General features: G+C 35.9%; 1 protein-coding gene across 1 annotated transcript in view; it reads right to left on the bottom strand.

Annotated features, from left to right (window-relative positions):
* Nucleotides 1-27,838, bottom strand: part of NKAIN2 (sodium/potassium transporting ATPase interacting 2) — a 507,063-nt gene that overhangs the window by 122,938 nt on the left and 356,287 nt on the right. Inside the window, exon 4 of the mRNA XM_057737751.1 lies at nt 20,737-20,937. Within this exon, the coding sequence (XP_057593734.1) occupies nt 20,737-20,937 (201 nt within the window). The remainder of the gene's footprint in view (nt 1-20,736; nt 20,938-27,838) is intronic.

Here is a 27,838-nt window from a genome sequence, read left to right as displayed (position 1 = left end):
ATATATCTTTTACTACTAATTATAATTATTCTTTGCCTTTTAGCTTAAAGTCGAATCCTTCATCTCTCCACAGGGACTGAAATAGGCAGAACTTTTATGTTGCTCAGATCTCTGTAGCATCCTTCCGTATGTTTACTTCAAGTCACTTGTGTGACATAAGAAATATTCTAAGTACCTAATTATTTACTTACTTTGCCAGTCTCTCGTCTTCAGAAGCCCCCAACTTAGTGGATTTTAAACCTCTAAACAGATGTGTCCAAACATATCAGAAACTCAGAAACATAGTTAAGTGACTGGCTGGCTAATGAAAAAGGCTGGAGACAGATGGGGAGCATACTGTGAAAACTGTTGTGTGTCAGATGAAAGAATTTGTGTTTTCACCCTCTTGGCTAGAAGAAACCCATTGCTATGATTTGTCAAATTTTCATTCTGGTTTCTCTTTGATGATTTTTTTTAAAAAGTATTTTTATGAAATTTCTTTTTATTCACTTTCCCCTTCAAATGTTTCAAAATAATATAAGATGGGAACGGTTTTTCAGCATTTTGCTGTTGCTAAGGCAGTGGTTGTCAAACTTTACTATGCAGCAGAATTGCCTGGAGGAGTTGTTAAGGAAGATTAGCGGGCCCTGTCACACCTTTTCTGATTTAGTGGTCTCAGAAGCATCTGAGAATTTGCATTTTTAACAAGTTCCCCTGTGCTGTTGTTGCTCCTGGTCCAAAGGCCACATTTTGATAAACCTAGTGCTAAGGAATTTCAACTACAAGACGTTAGTCTGTTAACTGCAGTTCTATATTTTTTAAAATATAAAATATATGCAGTAGATTCATGCAAATATAAAATTCCAAGCAGACATAAAGTTATTATCTTATTGCCTTTAAAGATATCAGATTGCAAGTGTAACCAATTTTATGGAATTGGAACAGTCCTGAAACTGTATTCATATGTTGAATTCCACTTGACGTCACTAAAGAAACAAACCTTTGGTTGAATTCTTGAGAGAAAAAAAATATTTTATGATATAAATGCTCATCGCTAATTTGCTGGTTTGTATGTTTTCATTGTTTTTAAATTTAATGGCTTCTTACTGTGGGGACTCACCTATAAAGAGCCCATTCTTCTTTAGAAATATGGTGCACAGGGAGCCCCAACTTTCTACAAAACTTTCAGAATCCCATGTAAAGGAACCAGAACCTTGTGGGCTTCATTATTTACTGCCAAGTCCCAGATCTCTCTGCATAGAGACTGTTTTTCCCACTTGCTGTGAATAAGAACAGCTGCCCTATTTTTTGGCTTTGCTTTTGAAGCCAGTGCATATACTTGAGTGATTGAACAGAGGCTGGTGTTGGCTCTTCATGTGCTTAAGCAGGAGGGAGATCAAATCTGGTGCGTGCCCTCTGGTCAAGTACCCACCCACAAGGCTGATTAAAATGTGTGTTGGGCTGCTGCCTGGCTCTTACACACTGTCCTCTAGATGGGGTGCCTAACCCTCTGAGCCTTTCCATGTGGAATCGGCTTGGCAGATGCATTACCAAACTCCCTTCTTCAGTGAAATCTATGCAAGAAAAAAAAAAAAAAATGAAAAATAGCTTCTCTGAATGGGGGAAATATTGACATATGGGTAGCACAGCAGTGACAAAGAGATTCAGATCTGGATAAAGAAATAGTTCAGACAAATATAGGCAATGTAAACAAGTCTCATAAAAACTCCTCATTCAAATACCTAGACTTATTCTGTTCACCCACAGGAATAGAAGTTTCTGTTTTCCATGATGACATTAAACAGGACAGGAACATATGATCCTTTTTCTGCTAATGGGCTGTGACTGCAGTAGTGAATTAACACTTTCTTCTTACAGTTCATTCTGATTCAGTCAGTGGCACAGGTGATATCTCACCTGTCAAGTGTTTACTTATGTTTGTTCCAAAATGTGTTTAAGGAAGAGGTGGGTGGGAAGTCAAGGCTGATCTTGATCAGAGAACAGAGTGTATTCTCTACTTAGAGTTGAACATTTATCATGACATATGCTGGCTGCACAGTCAAAACTTATCACCGCCCACAACTTGGGAAGCATGACAGGATAGCTCTGTGGGGGCCGCTTCCTCAGCAGATGCAGTTTGATATGTCAAGTGCAGGACCTGAGTAAAGCAGAGGTAATACAGTCCGCTGGGCCTTCTGTGTGTGGGGTGACTGGGGAGGCTTTAGTAATCAGACAGCATAAAATTCTTAAAAAAGCTAATTTAATCCAGTTTATAGTTCTCTGATGAGAACTGGTCATAATTTTAAGTTGGAATGTATCACTATGTATATCATATATAGAGAACATTGATTTATATTGTCCTTAAAACATAGATCAAGAGGAGAAATTTCATTCAAGTCAGCAAATTGTGTTTGTATTTTATCACAGGTGTTGGGAGTCTTTATCCCTCTGGACTGAAGTGACTTTAAATGCTGTTTTGCTTACACAATTCTTTATAAGACTTAATTATGAGTTGACAAAATAATGTCCTATGATTGTGAGTTCTTACAAAGATACTGGCCTCTACTGTAAGAACTTTATGTCACATAAGCTTAAAGTTAACATTTCAGCTAATAAAAGATTTTTAATGTTTATGCCCCTAGTCAAATGTTGTGACCCTTTTATAAGTCATGAACAAATTAATACTGTGACCACTTTCAAATGTATGGTGTCAGCATCTCTTTCAAATAGCCTTCTTGAAATTTTCTAACTTATGACTATAACATTCTCCATTCTACCCTGGACACTAATTACTAAAATTTGGTATCTCTCTGATCACAGCTCTTTGGCTTTTTTAATGATTAGCCATTTCTTGATAATTTGTCCTCTGAATCTGTTCCCCATTTTATTTGTGTGTCACTGATCATTTTTATTCCTAAAAGAAAACTTGGGTTAATACATGTATATAAACGCTTTGGGGATTGAAGTCAATCTTAGCTTTCTTGAAGGATATGCACGTGGCATCCTTCGCCAGTGTTTGCTCTTCTCTTTACATCTCTCTGACATTTCCCCTGCCTTTCCTGTCATTGTTCTCCTCCCTTGGTTCCTTTCTTTCACTATGTTTCTCTTTCCTGAAAGTTTGTCTGCTTCACTGGTGCTCAAGATATCGAAGATGAATTTCAATGATCTCTCAAGCCTTTATTTCTATTTCTGGTTTCTCACCTGTTTATAGGTGAGGGTTCTTAGAAGGCCAGAATTACAAGAAACGCAGAAGCTTTTCTCACATGGAAAGGAAACCACAGGGATTATAAATTATATCCAATTATAGATTTTCCAAGCATTCATTTTCTCTATCCCTCTGTTCATTCCCATCTATAGCAGCAGAGCACATACACTATGCATATACCGTGGCCAAATGCAAAGTAACCAGAAAGAAACAACATCAACAACATAATTACCCCCTCTGAAAATGACATCATTCTACAGCAAGCATCAGTCAAAGGCTGCAAAGACATTTATCTGAAAATACCAATTATATTACTAGGTTAACAACATACCAACACGAGGAATCAAATTATTATTCTATGAACTTAGAGATTTGAACAACATGTAATCTATATTCATTCAGAAATGTTCTTTTATTCTAAATAACATTTCCCCAAAAAGGAAGTAGACGACAGTTCAGTGGTGTGACCTCTGTTAAATAAGATGATATTCTTAGTGGAAGGTAGGAACAATGGAAAAAGGATATTAAAACAAATTGCTACTGCTTTATAGTTGGCCTTGAAAATAAATACCATGTAAATAGAGCTCTAGGTCATATTTCTTATAGTGTTAGCAAAACAGTGGGTGAATCACTGAAACAATATAAGGATTCAGAAGAATATAGAGCTGTAGAATATAACTGAGTTGTAGCTTAGTCTCAACCACTAATTGATGGGCCAGCAAAATGAAGATTTTTCAGAGATACACAACAAGGAAATTTGTACTATTGGGTTCTTCTATGCATAAACACCTTACTTACTCTTAAATTGCTTCTTAATTAAGGTCATTAACTGGAATACAATCACAAGTCAGGAAATGTGCAAAAACACCTTCAGCATCTAGAACATTTCACCAGTCCTATGCATTTTGTTCATGGGGGAGGCCCTCATTCTGTGACCCAAAAGTGAATTATTGTTTTTTTAAATAATTCTAATAATCTCAGTTTTCCTGTCCACGGAAGACTAAAAATAACATGTAAAAGCTGGAGAAGCAGAAGAAGATAATTTTGGTTAAATGAGGCAGACATAACTCAAATGACACACAAAAAAGTGCATTATGACCAACCCATCATAAAAGGACAGACAAAAATATAGATAGCATATATTAGAACACAAAAATTCCTATCTATATCTGTGATTGAAGAAAAAATTCCAATATATTTTCAACAGGCCTTGAATATGTTGTCATATTTCAAAATGGTTCATTAAATAACTGATGTCTTTATTGATGGTTCATTAAATAACTGATGTCTTTATTGAAGGTCTACTATGTAGTATGTTAGTTGTTTAATAGACATTACTTTTAATTTTTAAATAACCTTTAAAAATCTTTTAAATAATATTTATAATAGTGTATAAAGTATTTAACTTAAATATTACAATGTTCATTTTGCAAATGGAGAAAGTGGAAACTGTATAGTTATCTACTCAAGTGGCAAGAGCCGAGTGGCAGAGCAGAACTTAATAGTCTCTAAAAACAGCACTCTCTCTAGCTGGCTTGAAAACAATTTCTTTTAAAGATAGAATTATACCCATTTTTGTGTTTAATATATCATGAAAATATGTTACATATTTTAGAACCATTCCTACCAAAATCATTACAGTCATTTATGAGGCTTCTAGTCAATATGGTGAAAGAAACATAAACAGGAATTTCCTCAGATGAAGTATAATTAAAATGAAAGTCATGGCTAAGTTTAAAAGGAAAGAAAGGGAAAACTTCAAGTCCAATGAACGAATAGAGTTAAATCCAAGACAATGAATGGAGTTAAAATTATAATCTTTGGGGTGTGGAGATTAAATATGCACCCTAAAAAGGTGCATATGGGAACTGGGATCAAAGACTCAGGTACAATGAAGAGATGGAAGTGTGCTTTCTTCCAGAAAAAGAAAGGAGATGGAAAGTGGTAGTTTTGACCATGAATGGGGACTGACTGAAGGAGTGTCCTTGGATTATAGGTGGACGAAGCCAATCACCATGAAAGAACAAATATATTCAGGATTTAAATAAACAATTTTTAGAGAAATATAAATTACCAATTTCTGTAGTCTCAAGAAGCAATAGAAAACATGAAGGTCTATATAACAATTAGATATATTAAATTCATAGTAAGAAATCTACACCTTTATTTCATTTCCAACACAGGTAATAGGACAAAGTTTTTTTTCTGGTGATTTCAATAAACTTCGAGTATACAGAAAATATCTCTGTGATATGAGCTCTTCCAGGTTATTGAAAAAGAGAAAGTATAATCTAATGCTTTTTGAGACTCTAGTATGGCCTCAATAATAATAGTAGTGACAGACTGTACAATTATAGAAAATCATAGCTAGTTTAATTTATAAACACAGGTTAAATATCCCAGATAAAACATCATATTTAATCTATTTATTGATACCAGAACAACAACAACATGAGAATATATGATTTTTCTGAGGAATGCAAGGAGAGTTTAATTTAGAAAATTTATCATAATTAAGCACATTAAAGATTCAAGGAGAAAAATTATATTCTCATCAAGATAAGTGGAAAGATGTTTAGTAATTTCATGCATACTCTTAACAAAGAAAGAAGAGAAGGAAAGTTGACAACTTGACTTGATAAAGAGTATAATACAAAAAAAAAAAAAAAGCAAAACAAGCCCAGCAAATACCATCCTTAATATTAAATTTTAGAGCATTTATAATAAAGGCTAGAACAAGATAAACATGCAAGATTCCTGCTGTTATATCTATAATTCATTATCATGCTGGCAAATACAAGAAGACCACACAAAGATGTAAAGTCAGAGGAAAAGAGAGGAAGGAAACATGTTATTGTTTGCAAATGATATGTCCACCTACATTGAAAATCCAAGAAAATCCACAGGCATGCTTTCAGAACAGCAGGGTTCATCAAGGTTTCTGGACACAAAATCAAAACTATCCCTAAATCTCAATATTTACAGTTAGAAAAAGTAATAGAATTTTTAAAAAAATCAAGTTCATAGTTCTAATAATATTTCAGGTACCTAGAGACATTTCCCAGGTACAATAAGAGCTGTGCTAGTCTTTAATAGAGATAATTATTAAATTTATTGTGTTATATAAAAGACTTGAAATTATAGAACTATGACATTTATAGTTGGAGTAATCAATGACACAAATAATTTCTCTCTGCTCAACATTGTAAGATATTATTTATTCCTTAATCAATTTTTAAAGTTAGTGCAACTTCCAATAGTGTTTTTTTTCCTTTTAAAAGTTTTTTTGAGATATAATTGACATATAACCAATAGTGTTTTTCATAGAACTTGATGCACTAACTTAAAATTCATATGGTGGAATGAAAGCCTATGAAGAGCCAAGAAGAAACAAGAAGTGAGCAATTCTGCTATCAAATATCAAAATATATTGCAAAGCTATAATAATTAAAGAAATCAGGCATAGTCAAAAGATCAGTAGAACAGAGTAGAGAGCCTGGAAACAAACCAAGCATACAGGTAAATGAAGATAACAGAATGAGCAACCAGTGGGGAAATAAAAGATTGTTCACTAAATGATGTTAGGACAACTATCTATGCTTACAGGAAAAAAATCAATCAGGTATTGTTCAAACATCACACTAATAAAGAAAAGTAAATCTAAAATAAAGAGGTAAATTTGAAAAGCAAATGTTTAGAACATTTGTTTTAGAACAAACAACAGAGTATATTTTTGAGATATCTAGGTGGGCAAAATCTTCCTTAGGTGAGGTTTAAAAAGCATATGTCTTAAAGGAATATACTTGATAAATTTGACCACATCAAGATGAAATATTTTGCATGATGGAAGACAAAACAAAGCTGAAAGACAAGAGAAAGATTGGAATAATAATAACATCAAAAAGATGGCTTTTCAGAATACTTTTTTAAACTAACAAATATTTTTCATAACTTGAAAAAATAGAGAAAAGGTATGACTAAAGAGTTCACAGAAAGTAAAACCTGAATTTCTGCAAAGCACTTAGGAAGATTCTCATGTTTCCAAGTAATTAAAGAAATACAGATTGAAACAAGATTATAATGCCCACCCCTACATTACTGAGAAATGTGAAAGTCTAACTTCTCTTAGCTTTTAACTTCCTTGAGAGGAGGAGAGCTACATTAGGATTTGTCTTGGTTTCGATCATTTCCTAATTGACCTATAGGCATTTTAGGGGTATCAGCCAGCTGCACTGCAAGCTGGGGGGTAACAAGAAAGGACAAATGAAAAAAGAAGCTGGTAGTGATGATGCAGGGGATGAGCCAGGAGCTTGGGAAAGAAAAATGCCAGTGCTGGCCCATTTTTTAAGGAAAATCTCCAAATTGGGCCTGATACAAAGCTGGTACCAGATGTGTAAAGATTTTTTTCCTTCTGAAGGGACCTGAAGAATGACCAGTGTTTTTAATAAGGGTAATCAAATCTTGCTGAACTCTTCCCAAGACCCCTTTATACTGAAGATGAATGACAAATACAGAGAGCTTCATATACTTGGAGGTCACTTTTTTTATCCTCCTTTGACTCTTGATTCTTATCTATTTAAAGACTCACTCTTTGGTTACAAAATAAAGCAAAACTAAAGTGAAATGGGATTACATCATGGGTGGAATCTGTAATGAAATTGCACCATGGGCCTGTAATCTTACCCCAGACAGAGGATATAAAGGGTCATTGTAGGTTTCCCTTTTGCTGGATTGGAGCCTGGGCAAACCTGCTGAGACAGGGGTTTAAGGATATGATCGTTCATCTTTTTCCATCCAGAGTGAACAGTGCTGTCTCTGGAATATGGGAGTAAATCCCTCAGCCAACTGGAGATTCCTAAGTTTGGCCTGGGATATTATGGGGGTAAAAATAATGATTGACTGTGTTGAACACTTCAGCCAGTCCCTGATCTTGGTGTTTTGAAATGTCCGTATATTTTCAATTAAATAATCAAAGTCCGGCTCAGAGAATAGAGGCCTTTCCAAGACTGGCAGACTAAAAACCAGTTAGTTGGACACACTTGCAGAGTTGTATTTATTATTGGATAAGGCTGTCATTTTAAAATTGCTGACTCTACAGAGACAAGACTCTGTAGCCATGAAGGCTTACGCTGTCTTCTTTTAATATTCCCCAGAGAGCCCTAAAGAATATTCAACATACTGTAACAACTCATTAAAGATCAATCTAACTGACTCTTACTTTTGTAGAACATAAATGTGCTCCAACTAAAGGTCCTCTCTTATTCTTTGGAACTAGAGATATTTCTCTTCCTTGCTCCAAAGTTGCAAGGATACGCTGTTAAAAGCAGCGTCCATAGTCATCTAGTAGAAAGTTGACTGAAAAGGATTCGGAAGCCGACATAATTTAACAAAATCCAGTCAGGGAGATTTTTCCGGACAATTCCCTTTGATGTGTAAGAAAGGTGAAAGAGATGGAAGCAGTTCCTACATTAAAAATACTTGGAAACACTTTGGCAGGAAATTACTTTGTGCCCAATAGTCTTAAAGGTCATCATCTTAATGATGAAGGTGAAGATAACGAAGGACACTTAAATTTCCCGACTCACAAGATCTGATTTCCTCTATTAGCTAAAAGCGTGCATCATCACAGATCTCTAATTCCTCCATCTCACTTCTCTGAATCCTGGAGCAATAGCTACCGGTCCTACCAAAGAGTGTTAATGAGGACAAAAAGATGGTTAACGAACTTTTCTCCTAGACTAAGAAACTAGTCAGTAGTAGAAGAGTTAAGAACGGTATTTTAGTTCACCTGTTAAATATTCAGAGGAGATTTCTCTCTCTCTTTAAAATGTGTTCATTGTCAGGACAGAAGCAAAATTATTGTATAATTCTTGGTGGCCAATCTAATACTAAAGGTACTGTTCCTCTCTGTACTTAAAATGACCTCAATTTGTAACTACCTGGATTGCCTCCAGAATCATCTATAATTTAATTGTATTTATCCCAGCTCACCTAGAAGAACTCAAAATGAAATGGTGACTTTGGTTTCTGAGGTCAGAATCAATAGCCATTAAAAGAATGAGGAGATTTTTAAATCTAGGAGAAAAGCAGGTCCTTAAAATATCCCTTGCAACAGCCTCAAAATTCCAGGTACTCAGACAATGCAGACATGGTAGAATTTTATCATGATGCAGTGCACAGCTTTAATGCCTGGAGAGATAGGAGTTAATGTAAGAACTGATTGTCGATCAAAATAAGAGCCAAAGTTCAGCTTTCAGTGTTTCGGACTTGTGTGGCACATTTAAAGAGGCAGACAGATCCTGAAGAAAGACTGAAATAGATGAAAGCTGCAGATAAGAAGAAAATTCTATGTAAGCCAAGTGTATGAGTTTCTCTAATCATGTCATTGGCATCATGTAAATGCCAGACACCATTTATATACAGCTTAGATACAGCAGATGTTGGCATTTAAGTATAGGTTGCTCTGAGAGAAAATTGCCCTTGAATGGAAGAGGAAGTTTACTGGCAGAGAAAAATGATTTTCTCAGTTAACAGTTATAACCCCAATAATAGAATTGTTTTCAACCAGAGGTTGTGGGGTGGGAAAGGAGGAAAGATATAATGATACCTCAATTCCAATCTAAAAAAGAAAATCAGCTTCAGTTTAAATTGCGGATGTGTGGGTTGTATACATAGAACCTTCTCCTCCCCCTCTTCTCAAACCTCAAGTCTTCATGTTAAATGGAACAAATCACATCCTTCGTGGTTCTGCTCTGTTTGGTACAGCTGCTTGCTGCAGGTGGTGCCCTAAAAATATATTGTTTGTTTATTTTGCAATATAGCAGTCTGCAGAGTGGTACCTAAAAGTGCAACAGCACCCCTCTCTTTCTGTCATAAACCAAATGATGAAAGACTAAGACTTCTGCCAACCTAGCATGAAAGGGCCCAAATAAGAGGCACAGGTAGTGCTTGAGGCTCAGCTCCTGATAAGTTCCATTTTCTTTGGATTCATGAAGCAAAGCTGACAAGCCGACTATCTGTCATCAGAGCCTCTGACCGGGTTTCAGTGAAGCAAAGCCAAGCAACAAACCGCCTTTGTTGGGAGAATCATTGCGCTTCTCTGGAGATTAACATCTGTAAGCATATGGGGTCTAAAGGGAGAAAAAAACCCTGTAATGGATCACAAAAGGAAAATAAAACTGAAGATTAATCTTAGGTAAATGTTCATGTAGATACATTTAAATAGAGCTATCAGTGATTTTTTTTATTCATAACATAAATGATCAAATAATTGTCACAGCCACATTGGCAGGGCACTCAAAGTTAATCCTATTTACTTTACTGTTGTTGAACACAACATAATAACTTATCTGTGAAAAAGTTTTACACTATAGTTAAAATAATGATACACAAAGTCATATTTTCATGAATATTATTCTAGACTTTCCCCATTGAATGAAACTTTAACCACCCCCCCCGAAAATTTCAAGGATTGTAAGAACTAATTGGTATAAAGGGAACACTGATGATAATGAGTCATGCCAATCAAACTAAGGCATTGTTACTGTAAAAATCTTAACATCAATGGGATTCTGATGAATAGATTTTACAACCTAATAGATGAATAAGTAAAATGTAGCACTGGAAAGGATTTTCTGGAAGAAGCTTGAAAAAGATTGACTTACAGCAATCAAATATTTCTCTAAAATTCAGTGATATAGAAATGCACTGGATCATTCACATGGATGGAGCCCTATTTGCAGTTAGCATTACCCAAAATAGTCCTGTGAGAAAGAACTCCCTCATTAAGTACAGTATAATATAATAATGCGAATTGTTAGAAGAATAGAAGTGAGAAACATGCGTATGAAAAGTTGTGGTCTTGACTCAAAAGTCTACTGCTTGAGAGGAATTTAACAGTGAGTGGGAGTCGGGACAAATGTAGCCGTGGAGCCACAAGGACAGGAATAGGCAAGAGAATAATGAGGACTGGGAATCGTAAGCCCAGTTGTGTGGAAGAATGTGTGGGTGGGGAACAGTAGAGTTTAAAATCCTATTTGTAGGACTGGTAAAAGCAAAAGGTACAGAAGGAATATTACAGATGGCTCTTTTTCTACTGTGTAAACACTATTTAGCTTGTGTGCTTGCCCATATTTTTATTCTTTTTCACTCAAGTATAATATGCTAAACAATAAATTATCCCTTGTATTACAGATATCATTATAAATCATCTTTACATCCTTGTTTTGAGAATGCCTTGCTGTTATTTGAAAACACTAACATATTCTACTATGATTATTCTACCACTGTGTGTAGAAGTTCCTATGAAGAGGAAATTGCCATCAAAGACTTATTTCTTAAAATTTTTATCGTAATAATTGATCATGACTGGAAAGACATCTTAAAGACAATGATATTATATATGACAAAGGAAGATGGTAACCTTTGTTCAAGTTCAACAGCTTGTCATGTTTTTCAAAAAATACTCCATTTTATTATATTTTTATATATTGATGCTTTACTTATTTCTTTCTGAAATAATTTATGACTATAAAGTTAAATATAAGAAATGGGATTGTACATCATTCATTGTACAACATTCTGTAGAGGTAATTTCAACTTAAATCTAATATTATTCAAGAAAAGCCAATTATTGGTGATTTGTAGCAGGCTATAATTCTCACTACCATCTTAACTGTATTGGTATTTTTATTCCATGATGTTTCCAAACATTCTCATAGATCAAGTGATATTATGCTTTGGGGGTAAGCAAGTGCTCCAAGCATTACATATAGAAGGAGATATTGCAGTCTGATGATAATGGTTGATATGGGATAAAACTTGCCCTCATGTAGGCTAGTGTGTTGATACACTACACTAAGTAGTATCACACTGGCTTTGAGAATCACAATTCTGTCTGGGAGTAAGTAAACTTAGTAGGATTTAGTTCATTTTTGCACATCACTGTGGGTTAGCCTGACTAAATAATAGTGTTCTTCAGAGCAGTGGAAAAAACTGAGCTAAGGAGAAAATAAATAATACCACCTTTATTGTCTCCAAGGCAATTTCTTAGACATTATCTCATTGAGTTCATAATTACAAAATAGTTTATTATACAGCAGGGTGTAAGATTTAAGGATTGTTACTTCCAGACTGTGAATATTTTACCTGATATTTCTGAATTTGCATATAGGGAATAACAGTGAATATTAAGGTCAAAAAAATCTGAGATTTAATTTGACTTTAGAGGCTGTTCAAATTCTTGCACTCTGCTTGTTCACAAACTCACAGAACTGCTCACCAATTTACAAGGGCACCTTTTAGGAATAAAGAAAGATAAAATAAAGGGCATGATAACTCATTGTTCAGGGTTTATTTTTACCAAAACTTGATTGACATCTGTGGATAAGACATTAAGGGGTTATGCTCTGAAGGGATAGTGTTCAAATGAATTTGTTATCGTCTAGAGGAATTGACAGTAGATTAGAAATTTAAACATATGCCCATTTCAGAAGTATCAATTGGTCTTGGTGTTTCTTACTATTCAGGGAAAAATCCAGCTGGATTTCTAAACTTAGCTTGTGGAGCATTGTTTATGTGCTTTGGAGCACTCAAGTGTACCAAGTAATGTTCTTTCCCAATTCTGTTCACTACCTTCATTCTCTTAGTTATGCAACTTTGCCCATTGGAAAAATGCCCTGTTTACAATTGTGATTTGGTTCTTCTTCCCATATATTTGTGACTATTTGTATAAACTATTCTGATGTTACAGAAAGACAAATCACATTTATTTCCTTTATGACAAGCAGGTCTGTGTATACAAGTACCCAACAGAACTAGAGTTGGAGCAGCGTGTATAATACTTGAAGCCAAGCAGCAAAGCTGTTGAACCATCCTGGGAGCTAGGAACAAAGCAGAGTGCTTGTCATTTTGTCCATTTCCATTGTAGACAACAAGCAGTTTTGTGCTAAGAAAAAAACTGTTGTACAGTTTTGGGCATTGGACTAGAATCAGAAGACTTGCAGTCCTAGTTCTACATCAACTCACTCTTCAGGGTGGAGATATGGTAGTCCTAGCTGTACATCAACTCACCCTTCAGTGTGGAGATATGGTAGGCACAGTGTAAGTACACAGATTCAGTATTTGACCACAGGTTAGTTATGTGACTAACTAACTAGTCACATAACTATGTGCTTGACCCTGCAGTACTAGAAGGGAAATGACTCTTATGGCTCAGAAAGGAGTTGGTGGAACAACCAAAGCTATGGTACCATCTTGGCATATAGAATCATCTTCCTGACCAAACACCTTGTATTTCTGAGCAGTTCAGGACGTTTAGGAATCAGTAGTAAAAGGAAAGGGAAGGGACTAATATGTGTTAAATTGAATATGTCTAAATTTAAAATCAATCTTTCCCGTGTCCATAAGGCACTAAGTATTAAAAATGTGGGTTGTTTTTTTTTTTTGACATTTTTTTTTCAGCTTTACTGAGGTATAACTGAGAAATAAGATTGTAAGATATTGGGACCTCCCTGGTGGTACAGTGGTTAAGGATCCACCTGCCAATGCAGGTGACACGTGTTCAAGTCCTGTGCTGGGAAGATCCCACATGCCTCAGAGCAACTATGCCTGTGTGCCACAACTACTGAGCCTGAGCTCTAGAGCCTGTGAGCCACAACTACTGAGCCCATGACCTGCAACTGCTGAAGCCCATGTGCCTAGAGCCAGTGCTCCGCAACAAGAGAAGCCACCACAATGAGAAGCCCGCTCACCACAACGAAGAGTAGCCCTCAATCACTGCAACTAGAGAAAGCCTGTGCGCAGCAATGAAGACCCAGTGCAGCCAATAACTAACTAACTAACTAAATAATTGTAAGATATTGAAAGTGTTCATTGTGGTGAATTGATATACATATACATTATGAAAGGATTCCCACTACCTAGTTAACATATTCATCACCTCACATATTTATCTCTTTTTTTGAGGGGGGGTGAAAACATAAAAAGTATTATTATTTGAGCCATTACCACAATTATTATTTTACACAATAGATCAAAACAGCTTAGTCTATTATAAATGTTGATCAAAATCATTACATAGAAAATAAAATCTCCTTTGAAATGCATTTCTGATTAATATTAGAATAAGGCAGAATTCAGCATGAATTCTATTCTAGTTGTCTTTGTTTTAGGTTTAAGCATGGAAAAATCTTGTTCTTTTAAAATAGAGAAGTATTGAAGGCCTTTTGTTATAATGACATCACTCAATTTCTGCAGCTTCTTCTAAGTTGGGTGCCACATTTACGTATTTACCTATCATAAGAATTATTTCAAATAACCTACCGATTGGTAAATCTAGGAGGTTTTCCTTCAATTTTAATGAAAGCAAAGAATTGGAAATTGCCCAATCTACAACAGCAATTTCTGGGACGTATACAGAAAACACCACCAAGATAAAATAAACAGCCATTGTACTTGTAACTTTCTCTCATAAAGGCACCTAGATTAATCTGATGTATATAAAATATGTGGGAAATATCATTTAATTTCAATATATTTTTGTCAATTAAAAATATGTGCTTCAAGTATATTTTTATCAAACTATGGAGCTGCAGGTCTGGCTAATTTAGTTTATGCAAAATAGTGACTCCAATAACATAAATGGCTAAATTATTTTTCACTGTAAGACAAATCAACCAAATCAAATTTACTTTTTGTCTTAAAAAAAAAAACTACCTTCATTTTTCAACTCAAATAACTATAATAGAGAATATCCACATTGCAACCATTGCACTTCTGAATGCAGCAGGAGCTGGGTATCAGCTCACACCAGTTTTCCCACTCATCCCTTTAATATGGTGCAAGTTCACAACTTAGATTTAATATTTATCACTTTAATAGCAACATCCTAGGCTATGTGAAAATCAGAACCCAAATCTTTGAAAAATCAAACCTCTGTGGGTGTTTCCAGAGTATAGGAGAAAAAGTCAACATGAGCAACAAGGCCTTTTACTCTAGTGCACGCACCACACACTTCAGCAATGTCCAGAGAAACACCATGTGCCATTCACAGGACAATCCCAAGCTAACTTGGATAAGGGCATTCAAAATTTTGTGGATTTCTTCACCAATGGTATTCCTGGGCAAGTCTCAGCAAGCCAAATGGCAAAGGTATTATATATCATTAACTACAAATAATTGGAAACATCTGTCACTCTATCTATCTGAAAAGGTACATATTTTACTCTCAAAAGTTTTTGGTACCACAATATGTTGAACAATGATTTTCATCATTTCATGCACTCTACAAAGTACAGAGTTTCATGACTAGGGAATAGATATAACTGAAGTCTAAACTTGACAGTGAACCTATTTTTTAGCTATTAACAGCGCACCAGAAACTTTTCTAAAGTTTTCTTCCCTGCTAATTTGTATACAGTCTCTAAGCCAGTTTTCATGGCTGTGAGAAAGAGTAAGCTTGTTTATATTTTTACCAATATCCTCTACTCATTTCTTAAAAAATTAATAGTCAAATATACAAACAGCTCATGCAGCTTAATACCAAAAAAGCAAATAACCCAATCCACAAATGGGCGGAAGACCTAAATAGACATTTCTCCAAAGAAGACATACAGATGGCCAACAAACACATGAAAAGATGTTCAGCATCACTCATCATCAGAGAAATGCAAGTCAAAGTCACAATGAGGTATCACCTTACACCAATCAGAATGGCCATCATCACAAAATCTGGAAACAACAAATGTTAGAGAGGGTGTGGAGAAAAGGGAACTCTCCTGCACTGTTGGTGGGAATGTAAGTTGGCATAGCCACTATGGAAAACAGTTTGGAGGTTCCTTAAAAAACTAAAACTAGAACTACCATATGATCCAGTAATCCCACTACTGGGCATATACCCAGAGAAAACCATAATCCCAAAAGCAACATGTACCATAATGTTTATTGCAGCACTATTTACAATAGCCAGAACATGGAAGCAACCTAAATGCCCATCAACAGATGAATGGATAAAGAAGATGTGGCACATACATACAATGGAATATTACTCAGCTATAAAAAGAAATGAAATGGAGCTATATGTAATGAGGTGGATAGACCTAGTCTGTCATACAGAGTGAAGTAAGTCAGAAAGAGAAAGACAAATATTGTATGCTAACTCATATATATGAAATCTAAAAATGGTACTGATGAATTCAGTGACAAGACAAGAATAAGGATGCAGATGCAGAGAATGGACTGGAGATCTCAAGGTTTGTGGGGACGGGGGGTGAAGGGGAAGCTGAGACGAAGTGAGAGAGTAGCATAGACATATATATACTACCAACTGTAAAATAGATAGCCAGTGGGAAGTTGCTGTATAACAAAAGGAGTTCAGCTCGATGATGGATGATGCCTTAGAGGACTGGGATGGGGTGGGTGGGGGGAGTAGAGGGAGGGAGGGTATACGGGGATATGTGTATAAATACAGATGATTGACCTTGGTGTACCTCAAAAACTGGTACGAGTGTAAAGCAATTATATTCCAATAAAAAAAAATGAATAGTCAACCTGCTATGAACCTAGAAGTATGTCACAAGTAAAGGAAATAAAGCAAAACAAAGCCCAGCAATTCTGATTGGAGAAATTCATATGAAATTTAGAGATGTTAGTCCTCTGGAGGTAGCTAGAGAAGAAAGGGTTTAAGCATTTGTTTTTGTTTTCCAATGAATTATTTGGAATTTTAACATATGTTTCAGAATAAAAAGTTACTTCAGTTAGTGCAATAAAAGTTTCCCTTGATGACTCATTTATTTACATTTCTTTGTAAAACATACTCCCTCTTCATTGTGTTGGTTACAGGAAGTGAGGTATAATGTGTGTGTGTAATAAACACGAGCTGTATACACCTCCCTTCCCCTCACGCATGGGAGACATAGCTAACTAATCATGGCATTCTCTGCTACTGAAGAGAAGTCTGAATTTCAGAGTTTCATGAATCTGCTACCCATCGGCTGATGCCAGCATGCAGGTTTAAGCCTATTTCCTTTCCTTGGTACCAGAGAAAAACAGGTTAGGATGTCCACCCTCCCCATTTACTAGCTAAGAAATCTTGGGAAAGGCTTTTAATCTGTTCTGCTGCCCTCACAGGACTGTTAAACAAGTTGAAAGATTAAATTCCTGTAAACCCATTTTGTAAACCATACAGTTGCAATCACACTTTGAAGAAATAGGATTAATTGTTTTGTAATGTAAACAGCACCATCTCTTTCGTTAATCTCTTCCTGGGCTCTTTCCATACAAATTTATTTTATCTATTCTGTAAGTGCAGATTTTTTTTTATTTTTGGTTTTATTAAACCTATGCACACCTGTATTCCCTTTGAATGTGATATCTGATCCTAACTAGAAGAAAATGCTGCTGGAGGAGAAAGCTCGAAATTTCACACCTGGCTCATCGTTATGGTGCTCTGGCAGTCCTTTCTACTCGGCTGGAGGCTGTGTGATTAATAGGCCCTCTTCCCAATTATATGGATATTACACTCGTCTTCCTTTGGCTAAAGATGGGAGATATCTTATGAATGTGCAATGCAAATGTGGGCTTTGTGAATGCTAATTTCACAATCAGCTAGAAGTTGATTGGCAGAAATCCGAACAGGCATGCCAGGGGTCAGGAAACTGTGAAGGAGAGGCTGAATGAAGGTGGAGAAAAAGAGCTAGAGAGATTTGGAGTTAATCAAGAGCAGTAGCTGGGACAGCAGACGTTTACAAAAGCAGATCTAAGCCAGATATCCTGGAAGAAAGGGCAGCTGCAAAGGCCGGTGAAAACAAAGAGAAGTGTGGGAGTTTAGCTGACTGCACAAAAAGCAGGATGGAACTAAGAAGCCAAGATGATGCCATAACTGGCACACACGCATTCTCTGTGTACCACATTCCCGAAGCGTGCCTGTCTGCCCCTGGTCTCTACCCCAAGGAACCGTGCATTTCTGACTGTGACAGCCTCAAGATCAGAGATGCTGTCATTTGTTTCTCTAGATGCCAGCAGGGGACAAGCACTCAGGAAGTGTTCACTGGACTGGACAGAACTAAACACTGGATTGTCAGGAAGATGATTTGGGTAACATGAAAAGGGAAGAAGCAGAGATTCAAACCACTGTCTCCCCCTTTAAACATGACAGCAGAAGTGATCAGGATGACTATAAGAACATTTAGTTGGAAGGCTTCCAATAACCAGGTGGAGCAAATTATTCAAGATAAGCCCCATTTTGGTTTGCATTCTAAAACTCTATTTAAGATGTGCTAAGTTTTCTGCATAGCAGATGCTTTCAGCCCAAGGCTGGCTAGACAATAACAAGCCCAAAGACAGAAAGTGTGTTGAAACTTTTCCAAAAAACCAGCTTGGGTATTCTGTCGCTGACTTACTCCTCAGGTGGTCCAGTCAGCATAGCAAGAGAACTCCCCCAGAAAGAAGGACAGGTGGAAAGGGGAGAGGTAAAGATGCCGCATCCTGTGGTGGCCTGTTCAAACGATTGCTCCACTCAACCGGGGGGCTGCGTAGACAGGAGAAGTGAGAGCCACTAGCTTGATATATTGGTCACATCTGCTCTTAGGGACACTCCATCCATCTTCTTTACGCTCTAGCCACTGCCTTTACAGATGGTTTTTACTTATGTAAAAATATTTTTTCTTTGGGCAGTACATCAGCCTCAACAAATGCTTCCATGTACAAATGTATTTCTTTAGCAAATTATCTATGAGCCAAAATTTTATGTGGGATTTAATAAATCTGTGAATATAGTTTATACATACACACATTAATTCAAATAACTCTCTAAAAATAATCACATATAACTATCCATGCACACAAACTATATGTTTACATTATCCCTGACACATAAGTGGAAGTTTTCCAAAAATTCTGGGTGTAGTAGAAAAAGGAAGTTCCAATGAAGGAATATTTTCCCTAAAACTCCTCTCTAACACATATACGAAGACATTTTATCTGTTGCCAAATACCAGAAATATTTTGCTTTTCCCATATGAGAATGAATACTTTACCTAAATGAATTTTAAAGACTGAAATGACTGCTTCCATCCCATCAAATCTAACTTTAATTAAAGCTAATCAAAATGAACAGTTTTGGAGTTTAAAACTATTAGAGAAGTTTTTAAATTTTTTTTTAATTTTAAAAATTTTTTTTATTAAGAATTGCTTTGGGTTGGATATATTCAAGGGAGTGCTTTAGCCAAGAATATAATTCAAACATTATGGAAATAATTTATGCTGCTCTTCAAATATTTACAGTTCTCCCTCCTTCCTGGCCCATTTGTGATTGGATAGGACTGTATGTCTAGTTCTGGACAATGAACGATGAGCAATGAGTTCTCCTCCCAAGGAGGAGCATTTTTGTACCAAGGTAGACACTCCAGACCTATCCTTGCTCTCTAGGACCGCAACCTGTGATGATTGAGATGGTGGCTGTGCCACTAGCCTTGTTTCCTTAGCGACAGTGAGTGGTAAAACTTCCTGCTGACCCACGAAAATAAACCTTTGTGGTTTTTTGTCACAGAGACTTGAAGTGTTTACCAGCACAGCATATAGAGCCCATTGTAATTATAGATGTGTGTGTACATATATGTTTGTATACATATATTCCTCACTTAAAAAATCTAATAACTATATATTGGTTACATAATCTAATACACATACTCACATAGTTTCTTTTTAAATACTGGAAGAATTTTACGTGAACCAATTGGTGTCATTCTACCCAGAACATCTTATGTCTTGTTATTTAAGAACTGTGAGTTAATATCATTCTCAAAGTAATAAAGAAAGAGATAAAAAGCAGATTCTACTCATATTATTTGCTGTTAACAGTAGTTAAGATTGCGCACCTCAGTTGCAGATCTTCATGGAGTCTAAGAAAATATACATAGATCTGCACATACATAATCTGTAATAAATAAAAGGAGACATGTATAATAAAATTGCCTTAACTTTATGAATCCCACAAAAGTATGCACTCAGCTTTAGTGAAAGTTCTTCTTGAGAAAGAGATGCATTTATTTATCACTTTGCCATAGTAATACAATGTAAAATAATGTTTTACATAACATAGAAGCATATAATACAAATATGTTCTATAAATACACAAAAACAAAGGAAGTTATTTATAATTCCAACTGCCTTCTTGTGGGGGTGGGGTTCTTTATTTGGCATAGTACTATGAAAAATAAGGGCATAATAGTCTAGAAGTAGAATTTATAGAAAAGCTGAATTGTTTTGAAAAAGATGGGAAGTGATAAAAGGTGATGGATGGTACCTGGGGGAAATCAAAGAAGAAGATTTTAAGGGAGAGGGAATTCCCAGGATTAGCAGCACAGTCAGAAAGAAGCACTCACTCCACGGCACAGCCTGGTTTAACCTGAAAAATCCCTGTTGAGTGTGGCATTGATTAGGGAAAAGCACAGAAGCACATTTTACCCACAGGTTCCAACTGTGTGCACTGAGTTTGCACAGAAATAAAACAATTCCGGAAGCACTAGAAGGAGTGGTTGGCTGTCAACACTTACTGCGAGAACAATCTGGAGGGAACTGTGAGCCACTTCTATGTACTGGTACTCCAGAAAACACCCTGAGACCGTGATGTAGCGATGGTCTTCTGGGGCCCAGTCTGGGGCAGGTGTCACTGATGTCACTGTACATCCTGGTCCATTCTCCATCCACCAAGATCGGTGCATTGAAATATTAAAAGTCAGGATAAGATCTGTTTCCTGCAAGAATGCAATTTATAAGGATGAGAATTACTTTGTAAATGTTAGTTAGCGAATTTGGACTGACTTGCTTTTGAGGTTTCCATTTTGAAATGTGGATTTTTCCCCCTCCCCTTGCTGTATTTTATAGGCAGAAAGGTAGTATCTAAAGTCAAACTATCAGTTCAGTAAGACAGTATCTTGATGGGTTTCTCTGTCTCTTAGTTTATAGAGCATCTGGAAGGCCTCTCCATCCAAGAGTCCTTTCCTTCCATTCTAGAAAACAACCTACACTATATCTTTAATTGTTCCCTCCCATCAACTTTTTCTGTTACTGCAGGAAACTCCTATTAGTCAGACATTTGTCCCTCAGGATTGATCTCTTACATTCTTATTTTTTCTTTCCTATTGTTCGTATCTTATATTTCTCTTTACTCTCTCAGAGATTTTATCAAGTCTTCCCAAACTTACATTGAACTATATCTTTAATTTTTAATATTTTGAACTTTTAAGAGTTAATTCTTCTCTAATTGTTGCTTTTGTATGGTTAATATTTTTGAATTGTTTCTATTCTTTTAAAATTGTTTCCTACATTTTCTGCTTTATCCAAGTTATTTATTTTTACTAAATAAGTAAACAAACAAATAAATAAATAATATTAACAATAATTATCAAGGATCTACTATGTGCCATAGGCAATGTTCCCACCTTTATGAGTGTTAATTTTGAGGTTGGGTAAATGGACAACAAACACACAGATGTATCAAAATGTCTATGTAGTGATTAATATATGCAGAAATATAAACTCAAGTAAAGAAATATAATAACTAAGAATTAGGTGGTAGAGGGAGTATAACACAATCTTAGATATAATAGTAAGAAAAGACGTCTCATTATTTTGTATTTGCACAGAGTTTTGAACGAAGTGTAGGAGTAAAGAGAGCAGATATGGGGAAGAGCATTCCAAGCAGAGGGAACAGCCAGTGGATGCCCCGAAGATTTTCTATTATGTTTATTTTTGTCTCTGACTTTCCTGTTGGAGCTGTTCCTTAGAAGTCTTTCATAAGAGTTGTCCTTTCATATCAAAGAGAAACTAAAACTTGATTGGCAGTTTGTCATGCGTTAGTGGACTAATGAGCTGATATCCTTCACATATGATAACTGGGCAGTGCCTTCCAAATGCTAGGTCTGTAAAGGATTGGCAGGACTTTGTTCTGTGTCTTTCAGTTTACTTATGGGGTACACACCAGACCACAGCCTCCTTGAGCTGAACGGGGGAGGAGCTGACAGTCTTGCTACATAATATGCAGGCTTTTTTCAGTATACAGTCTTTAATTTAATGCTTTTGTATTCAGAAACTTAGCTCATGCCTACCTGTGTTTCAAGAAACTTACTTCTCCAGAGGAGAAGCCTTGGTTACATAGACTAAAGGAAGAGCCTTGGGGCAGTCTAACTGCCCCTTGAACAGGTTATTCAATTCATTCCCATTTTCAATCCTGTACCTCACATACTCCTTCCGTGTCTAAATCCTTACTTCTCAAGGGTTTAATGGGTCAAATCTGTACCTTGGAACCCACTGCATGATCATAAGTTTTAGATTTTTCCACTTTGCTAAGTCTCTTGCTAATCCTCTACTTTCTATCTTCCAAAAACTGTTGACACTTCTTGTCGATTCTTTTTTTACTGTGTGCTTGTCATTTATTATTCTTTAATATCAAATGGAGGAGTTTCAGGGTGAAATGTAAGTGCATATATTCAATCAGTAATTATTAAATGGAAAATTTCTGGCATTATCTTATATTCTTATTTATTTTCTTGTAGACATTTAAACAAAAGGTTTCTGTGTTTGTGTGAATGTGTGCATTATTTTAACTATAAAATATAAGTTCCTGCTTGTAAAATAGACAATAGAAAGGTTTCCTTGAATTCCCTTTAAGTGCAACAGAAATTCCTGCGTGTGATCTTCTCCATGAATAATCAATAGGTTATTTAACTCCCATATAGCTTTTAATTTTGAGGTCAAGGTTATAAGGACTTTTAAGGCAAAGAATGAGCCTTGATAGCACAAAATAAGGCATAAAGCCACAAACCAAATCTTGTATATTATCAATGGATTCACACTGAAAAACATACAAGACAGGCTCGGAATTGTAAGATTCAAAAACTTTTATATCTAAAAAAACTTTAATAATTGTACGTTCAGATCAATATAGTGACAAAAAGTTTGTATCAATATATTTATTCATCTCTCTTAGGAACTCTTCAAAAAGTTCAGATTAAAGGACCCCATTATCTGTCATGTCATTTTTCAAAGTGGCAGGGTCTGATGTGTTACATGAAAGCTGTTATTAGCATCAAAAATGTGTTTAATTAAGAAAATGGTGATAGGAACACACATGTCAATAATCACCTTAAATATACATGGATTAAATGCTCCAACCAAAAGACACAGACGGGCTGAATGGATACAAAAACAAGACCCTTCTATATGCTGCCTACAAGAAACCCACTTCAGACCAAGGGACACATATAAACTGAAAGTAAAGGGATGGAAAAAGATATTCAATGCAAGTGGAAGTCAAAAGAAAGCTGGAGTAGCAATACTCATATCAGACAAATTAGATTTTAAAATAAAGACTATTACAGGAGACAAGGAAGGACACTACATAATGATCAAGAGACCAACCCAAGAAGAACATATAACAATGGTAAATATCTATGCATCCGACACAGGAGCACCTCAATATATAAGGCAAATGCCAACAGCCATAAAAGGAGAAATCAACAGTAACACAATAATAGTAGGAGACTTTAGTACCCCACTTACATCAATGGAGAGATCATCCAAACAGAAAATAAATAAAGACACACAAGCTTTAAATGACACATTAGACCATCTCGATTTAATTGATATTTATAGGACATTCCATCCAAAAACTACAGAATACACTTTCTTCTCCAGTGCACACGGAACACTTTCCAGGATAGATCACATCTTGGGTCACAAATCAAACCTCGGTAAATTCAAGAAAATTGAAATTATATCAAGCATCTTTTCTGACCACAATGCCATGAGACTAGATATCGATTACAGGAAAAAAACTGTAAAAAATACAACCACATGGACACTAAACAATATGCTATTAAACAACCAAGAAATCACTAAAGAAATCAAAGAGGAAATCAAAAAATATCTAGAAACAAATGACAATGAAAACACAACAACCCAAAACCTATGGGATGCAGCAAAAGCAGTTCTAAGAGGGAAGTTTATAGCAATAAAGTCCTACCTCAAGAAACAAGAAAAATATCGAATAAATAACCTAACCTTACACCTAAAACAATTAGAGAAAGAAGAACAAAGAAACCCCAAAGTGAGCAGAAGGAAAGAAATCATAAAGATCAGAGCAGAAATAAATGAAAAAGAAAGGAAGGAAGCAATAGCAAAGATCAATGAAATTAAAGCTGGTTCTTTGAGAAGATAAACAAAATTGATAAACCATTAGCCAGACTCATCAGGGAAAAAAGGGAGAAGACGCAAATCAACAGAATTAGAAATGAAAAAGGAGAAGTAACAACCGACACCGCAGAAATACAAAAGATCATGAGAGACTACTACAAGCAACTATATGCCAATAAATTGGATAACCTGGAAGAAATGGATAAAGTCTTAGAAAAGTACAATCTTCCAAGGCTGAACCAGGAAGAAATAGAAAATATGAACAGACCAATCACAAGTACAGAAATTGAGACTGTGATTAAAAATCTCCCAACAAATGAAAGCCCAGGGCCAGATGGCTTCACAGGCGAATTCTATCAAACATTTCGAGAAGAGCTAACATCTATCCTTCTCAAACTCTTCCAAAATATAGCAGAAGGAGGAACACTCCCAAACTCATTCTACGAGGTCACCATCACCCTGATACCAAAACCAGGCAAAGATGTCACAAAAAAAGAAAATTATAGACCAATATCACTGATAAATATAGATGCAAAAATCCTCAACAAAATACTCGCTAACAGAATCCAACAGCACATTAAACAGATCACACACCATGATCAAGTGGGGTTTATCCCTGGAATGCAAGGATTCTTCAATATACACAAATCAATCAACGTGATACATCATATCAACAAATTGAAGGGTAAAAACCATATGATAATCGCAATAGATGCAGAAAAAGCTTTTGGCAAAATTCAACACCCATTTATGATAAAAACTCTCCAGAAAATGGGCATAGAAGGAAATTACCTCAACGTAATAAAAGCCATATATGAGATACCAAAAGCCAACATCGTTCTCAATGGGGAAGAACTGAAAGCATTTCCTCTAAGGACAGGAACAAGACAAGGGTGTCCACTCTCACCATTATTATTCAACATAGTTTTGGAAGTTTTAGCCATAGGAATCAGAGAAGAAAACAAAATAAAATGAATCCAGATTGAAAAAGAAGAATTGTCACTCTTTGCAGATAACAAGATATTATATATAGAAAACCCTAAAGACTCTACCCGAAAACTGCTAACAGTAATTGATGAATTTAGTAAAGTAGCAGGATACAAAATTAGTGCACAGATATCTCTTGCTTTCCTATACACTAACAACGAAAAAGCAGAAAGAGAAATTAAGGAAACTCTCCCATTTACCATTGCAACAAAAAGAATAAAATACCTAAGAATAAACCTGCCTAAGGAGGCAAAAGTCCTGTATGCAGAAAACTATAAGACACTGATGAATGAAATCAAAGACAATACAAACAGATGGAGAGACATACCATGTTCTTGGATTGGAAGAATCAACATTGTAACAATGACTATACTACCTAAAACAATTTACAGATTCAATGCAATCCCTATCAAATTACTAATGGCATTTTTCACAGAACTAGAACAAGAAATCTTATGATTTGTATGGAAATGCAAAAGACCCCGAATAGCCAAAGCAATCTTGAGAAGGAAAGATGGAGTTGGTGGAATTAGGCTTCCTGACTTCAAACTACACTACAAGGCCACAGTGATCATGACAGTATGGTACTGGCACAAAAATAGAAAGGAAGCTCATTGGAGGAGAATAGAGAAACCAGCGGTAAACTCAAGCACATATGGGCAACTTATCTTTGACAAAGGAGGCACAAATATACAATGGAAAAAAGACAGCCTCTTCAATAAGTGGTGCTGGGAAAATTGGACAGCAACATGTAAAAGAATGAAATTGGAACACTTCCTAACACCATACACAAAAATAAACTCAAAATGGATTAAAAACCTAAACGTAAGGCCAGACACTAGAAAAGTCCTAGAGGAAAACATAGGCAGAACACTCTATGACATACATCAAAGCAAGATCCTTTTTGACCCAGCTCTTAGAATAAAGGAAATAAAATCAAGCATAAACAAATGGGACCTCATGAAACTTAAAAGCTTTTGCACAGAGAAAGAAACCATAAACAAGACCAGAAGACAACCCTCAGAATGGGAGAAAATACTTGCCAACGAAGAAACGGACAAAGGATTAATCTCCAAAATATACAAGCAGCTCATGCAGCTTAATACCAAAAAAGCAAATAACCCAATCCACAAATGGGTGGAAGACCTAAATAGACTTTTCTCCAAAGAAGACATACAGATGGCCAACAAACACATGAAAAGATGCTCAACATCACTAATCGTCAGAGAAATACAAGTCAAAGCCACAATGAGGTATCACCTCACACTGGTCAGAATGACCATCATCAAAACATCTAGAAACGATAAATGTTGGAGAAGGTATGGAGAAAAGGGAACCCTCCTGCACTGTTGGTGGGAATGTAGCTGGTACAGCCACTATGGAAAACAGTTTGAAGTTTCCTTAAAAAACTAAAACTAGAACTACCATATGATCCAGTAATCCCACTACTGGGCATATACCCAGAGAAAACCATAATCCAAAAAGAAACATGTATCATAATGTTCGTTGCAGCACTATTTACAATAGCCAGGACATGGAAGCAACCTAAATGCCCATCAACAGATGAATGGATAAAGAAGATGTGGCACATATATACAATGCAATATTACTCAGCCATAAAAAGGAATGAAACAGAGCTATATGTAATGTGGTGGATAGACCTAGATTCTGTCATATAGAGTGAAGTAAGCCAGAAAGAGAAAAACAAATACCGTATGCTAACTCATATATACAGAATCTTAAAAAAAAAAAATGTTACTGATGAACCCAGTGACAGGGCAAGAATAAGGATGCAGGTGCAGAGAATGGACTGGAGGACATGGGGTTGGGGGGGGCATAGGGTGAAGGGGAAGCTGGGATGAAGTGAGGGAGTATCATAGACACAGATACACTACCAACTGTAAAATTGATAGCTAGTGGGAAGTTGCTGTATAACAAAGGGAGATCAACCCGATGATGGTGATACCTTGGAGGGCAGGGACAGGGAGGGTGCAAGGGAGTCACGGGAGGGAGGGGATATGGGGATATATGTATAAATACAGCTGATTCACTTTGGTGTACCTCAAAAGCTGGTACAAAAGTGTAAATCAATTATATTCCAATAAAGAGCTTTAAAAAAGAAAAGATGTTTCTGATAGGGTTGTATGCATTCAGGGCAACACAAGAAGCCTAATTGCTCAACAAATAATAAGCATTTGATAATTTAAAAAAGGGTTGACAAGTAAATGAGAAAATGATACTAGTATTGTCTAAGAATTTCAACGAAAAGCTAAAATTTACTTTCACAATTTCTGGCATTTGATGCATAATTTGTTATAATACTCAGCGATCGTTTCTATATTGCAAAGACTAGAAGGTGAAGGTAAGATTGAGAGGCTTTGAGTTGCAGTTTAAAAAATCTGAAATATTTTCTTAGATTTCTTGAGTTTTCTGTTACTTTGTTCTTCTTTTGGAATAATAATCCTGGAAATGTAT

This window comes from Hippopotamus amphibius, chromosome 6 (genome assembly GCF_030028045.1).
Source record: "Hippopotamus amphibius kiboko isolate mHipAmp2 chromosome 6, mHipAmp2.hap2, whole genome shotgun sequence".
Classification (NCBI taxonomy): domain Eukaryota; kingdom Metazoa; phylum Chordata; class Mammalia; order Artiodactyla; family Hippopotamidae; genus Hippopotamus; species Hippopotamus amphibius.
Note: the sequence above shows the minus strand (reverse complement) of the source record. Positions and strands in the feature narration are given on the sequence as shown.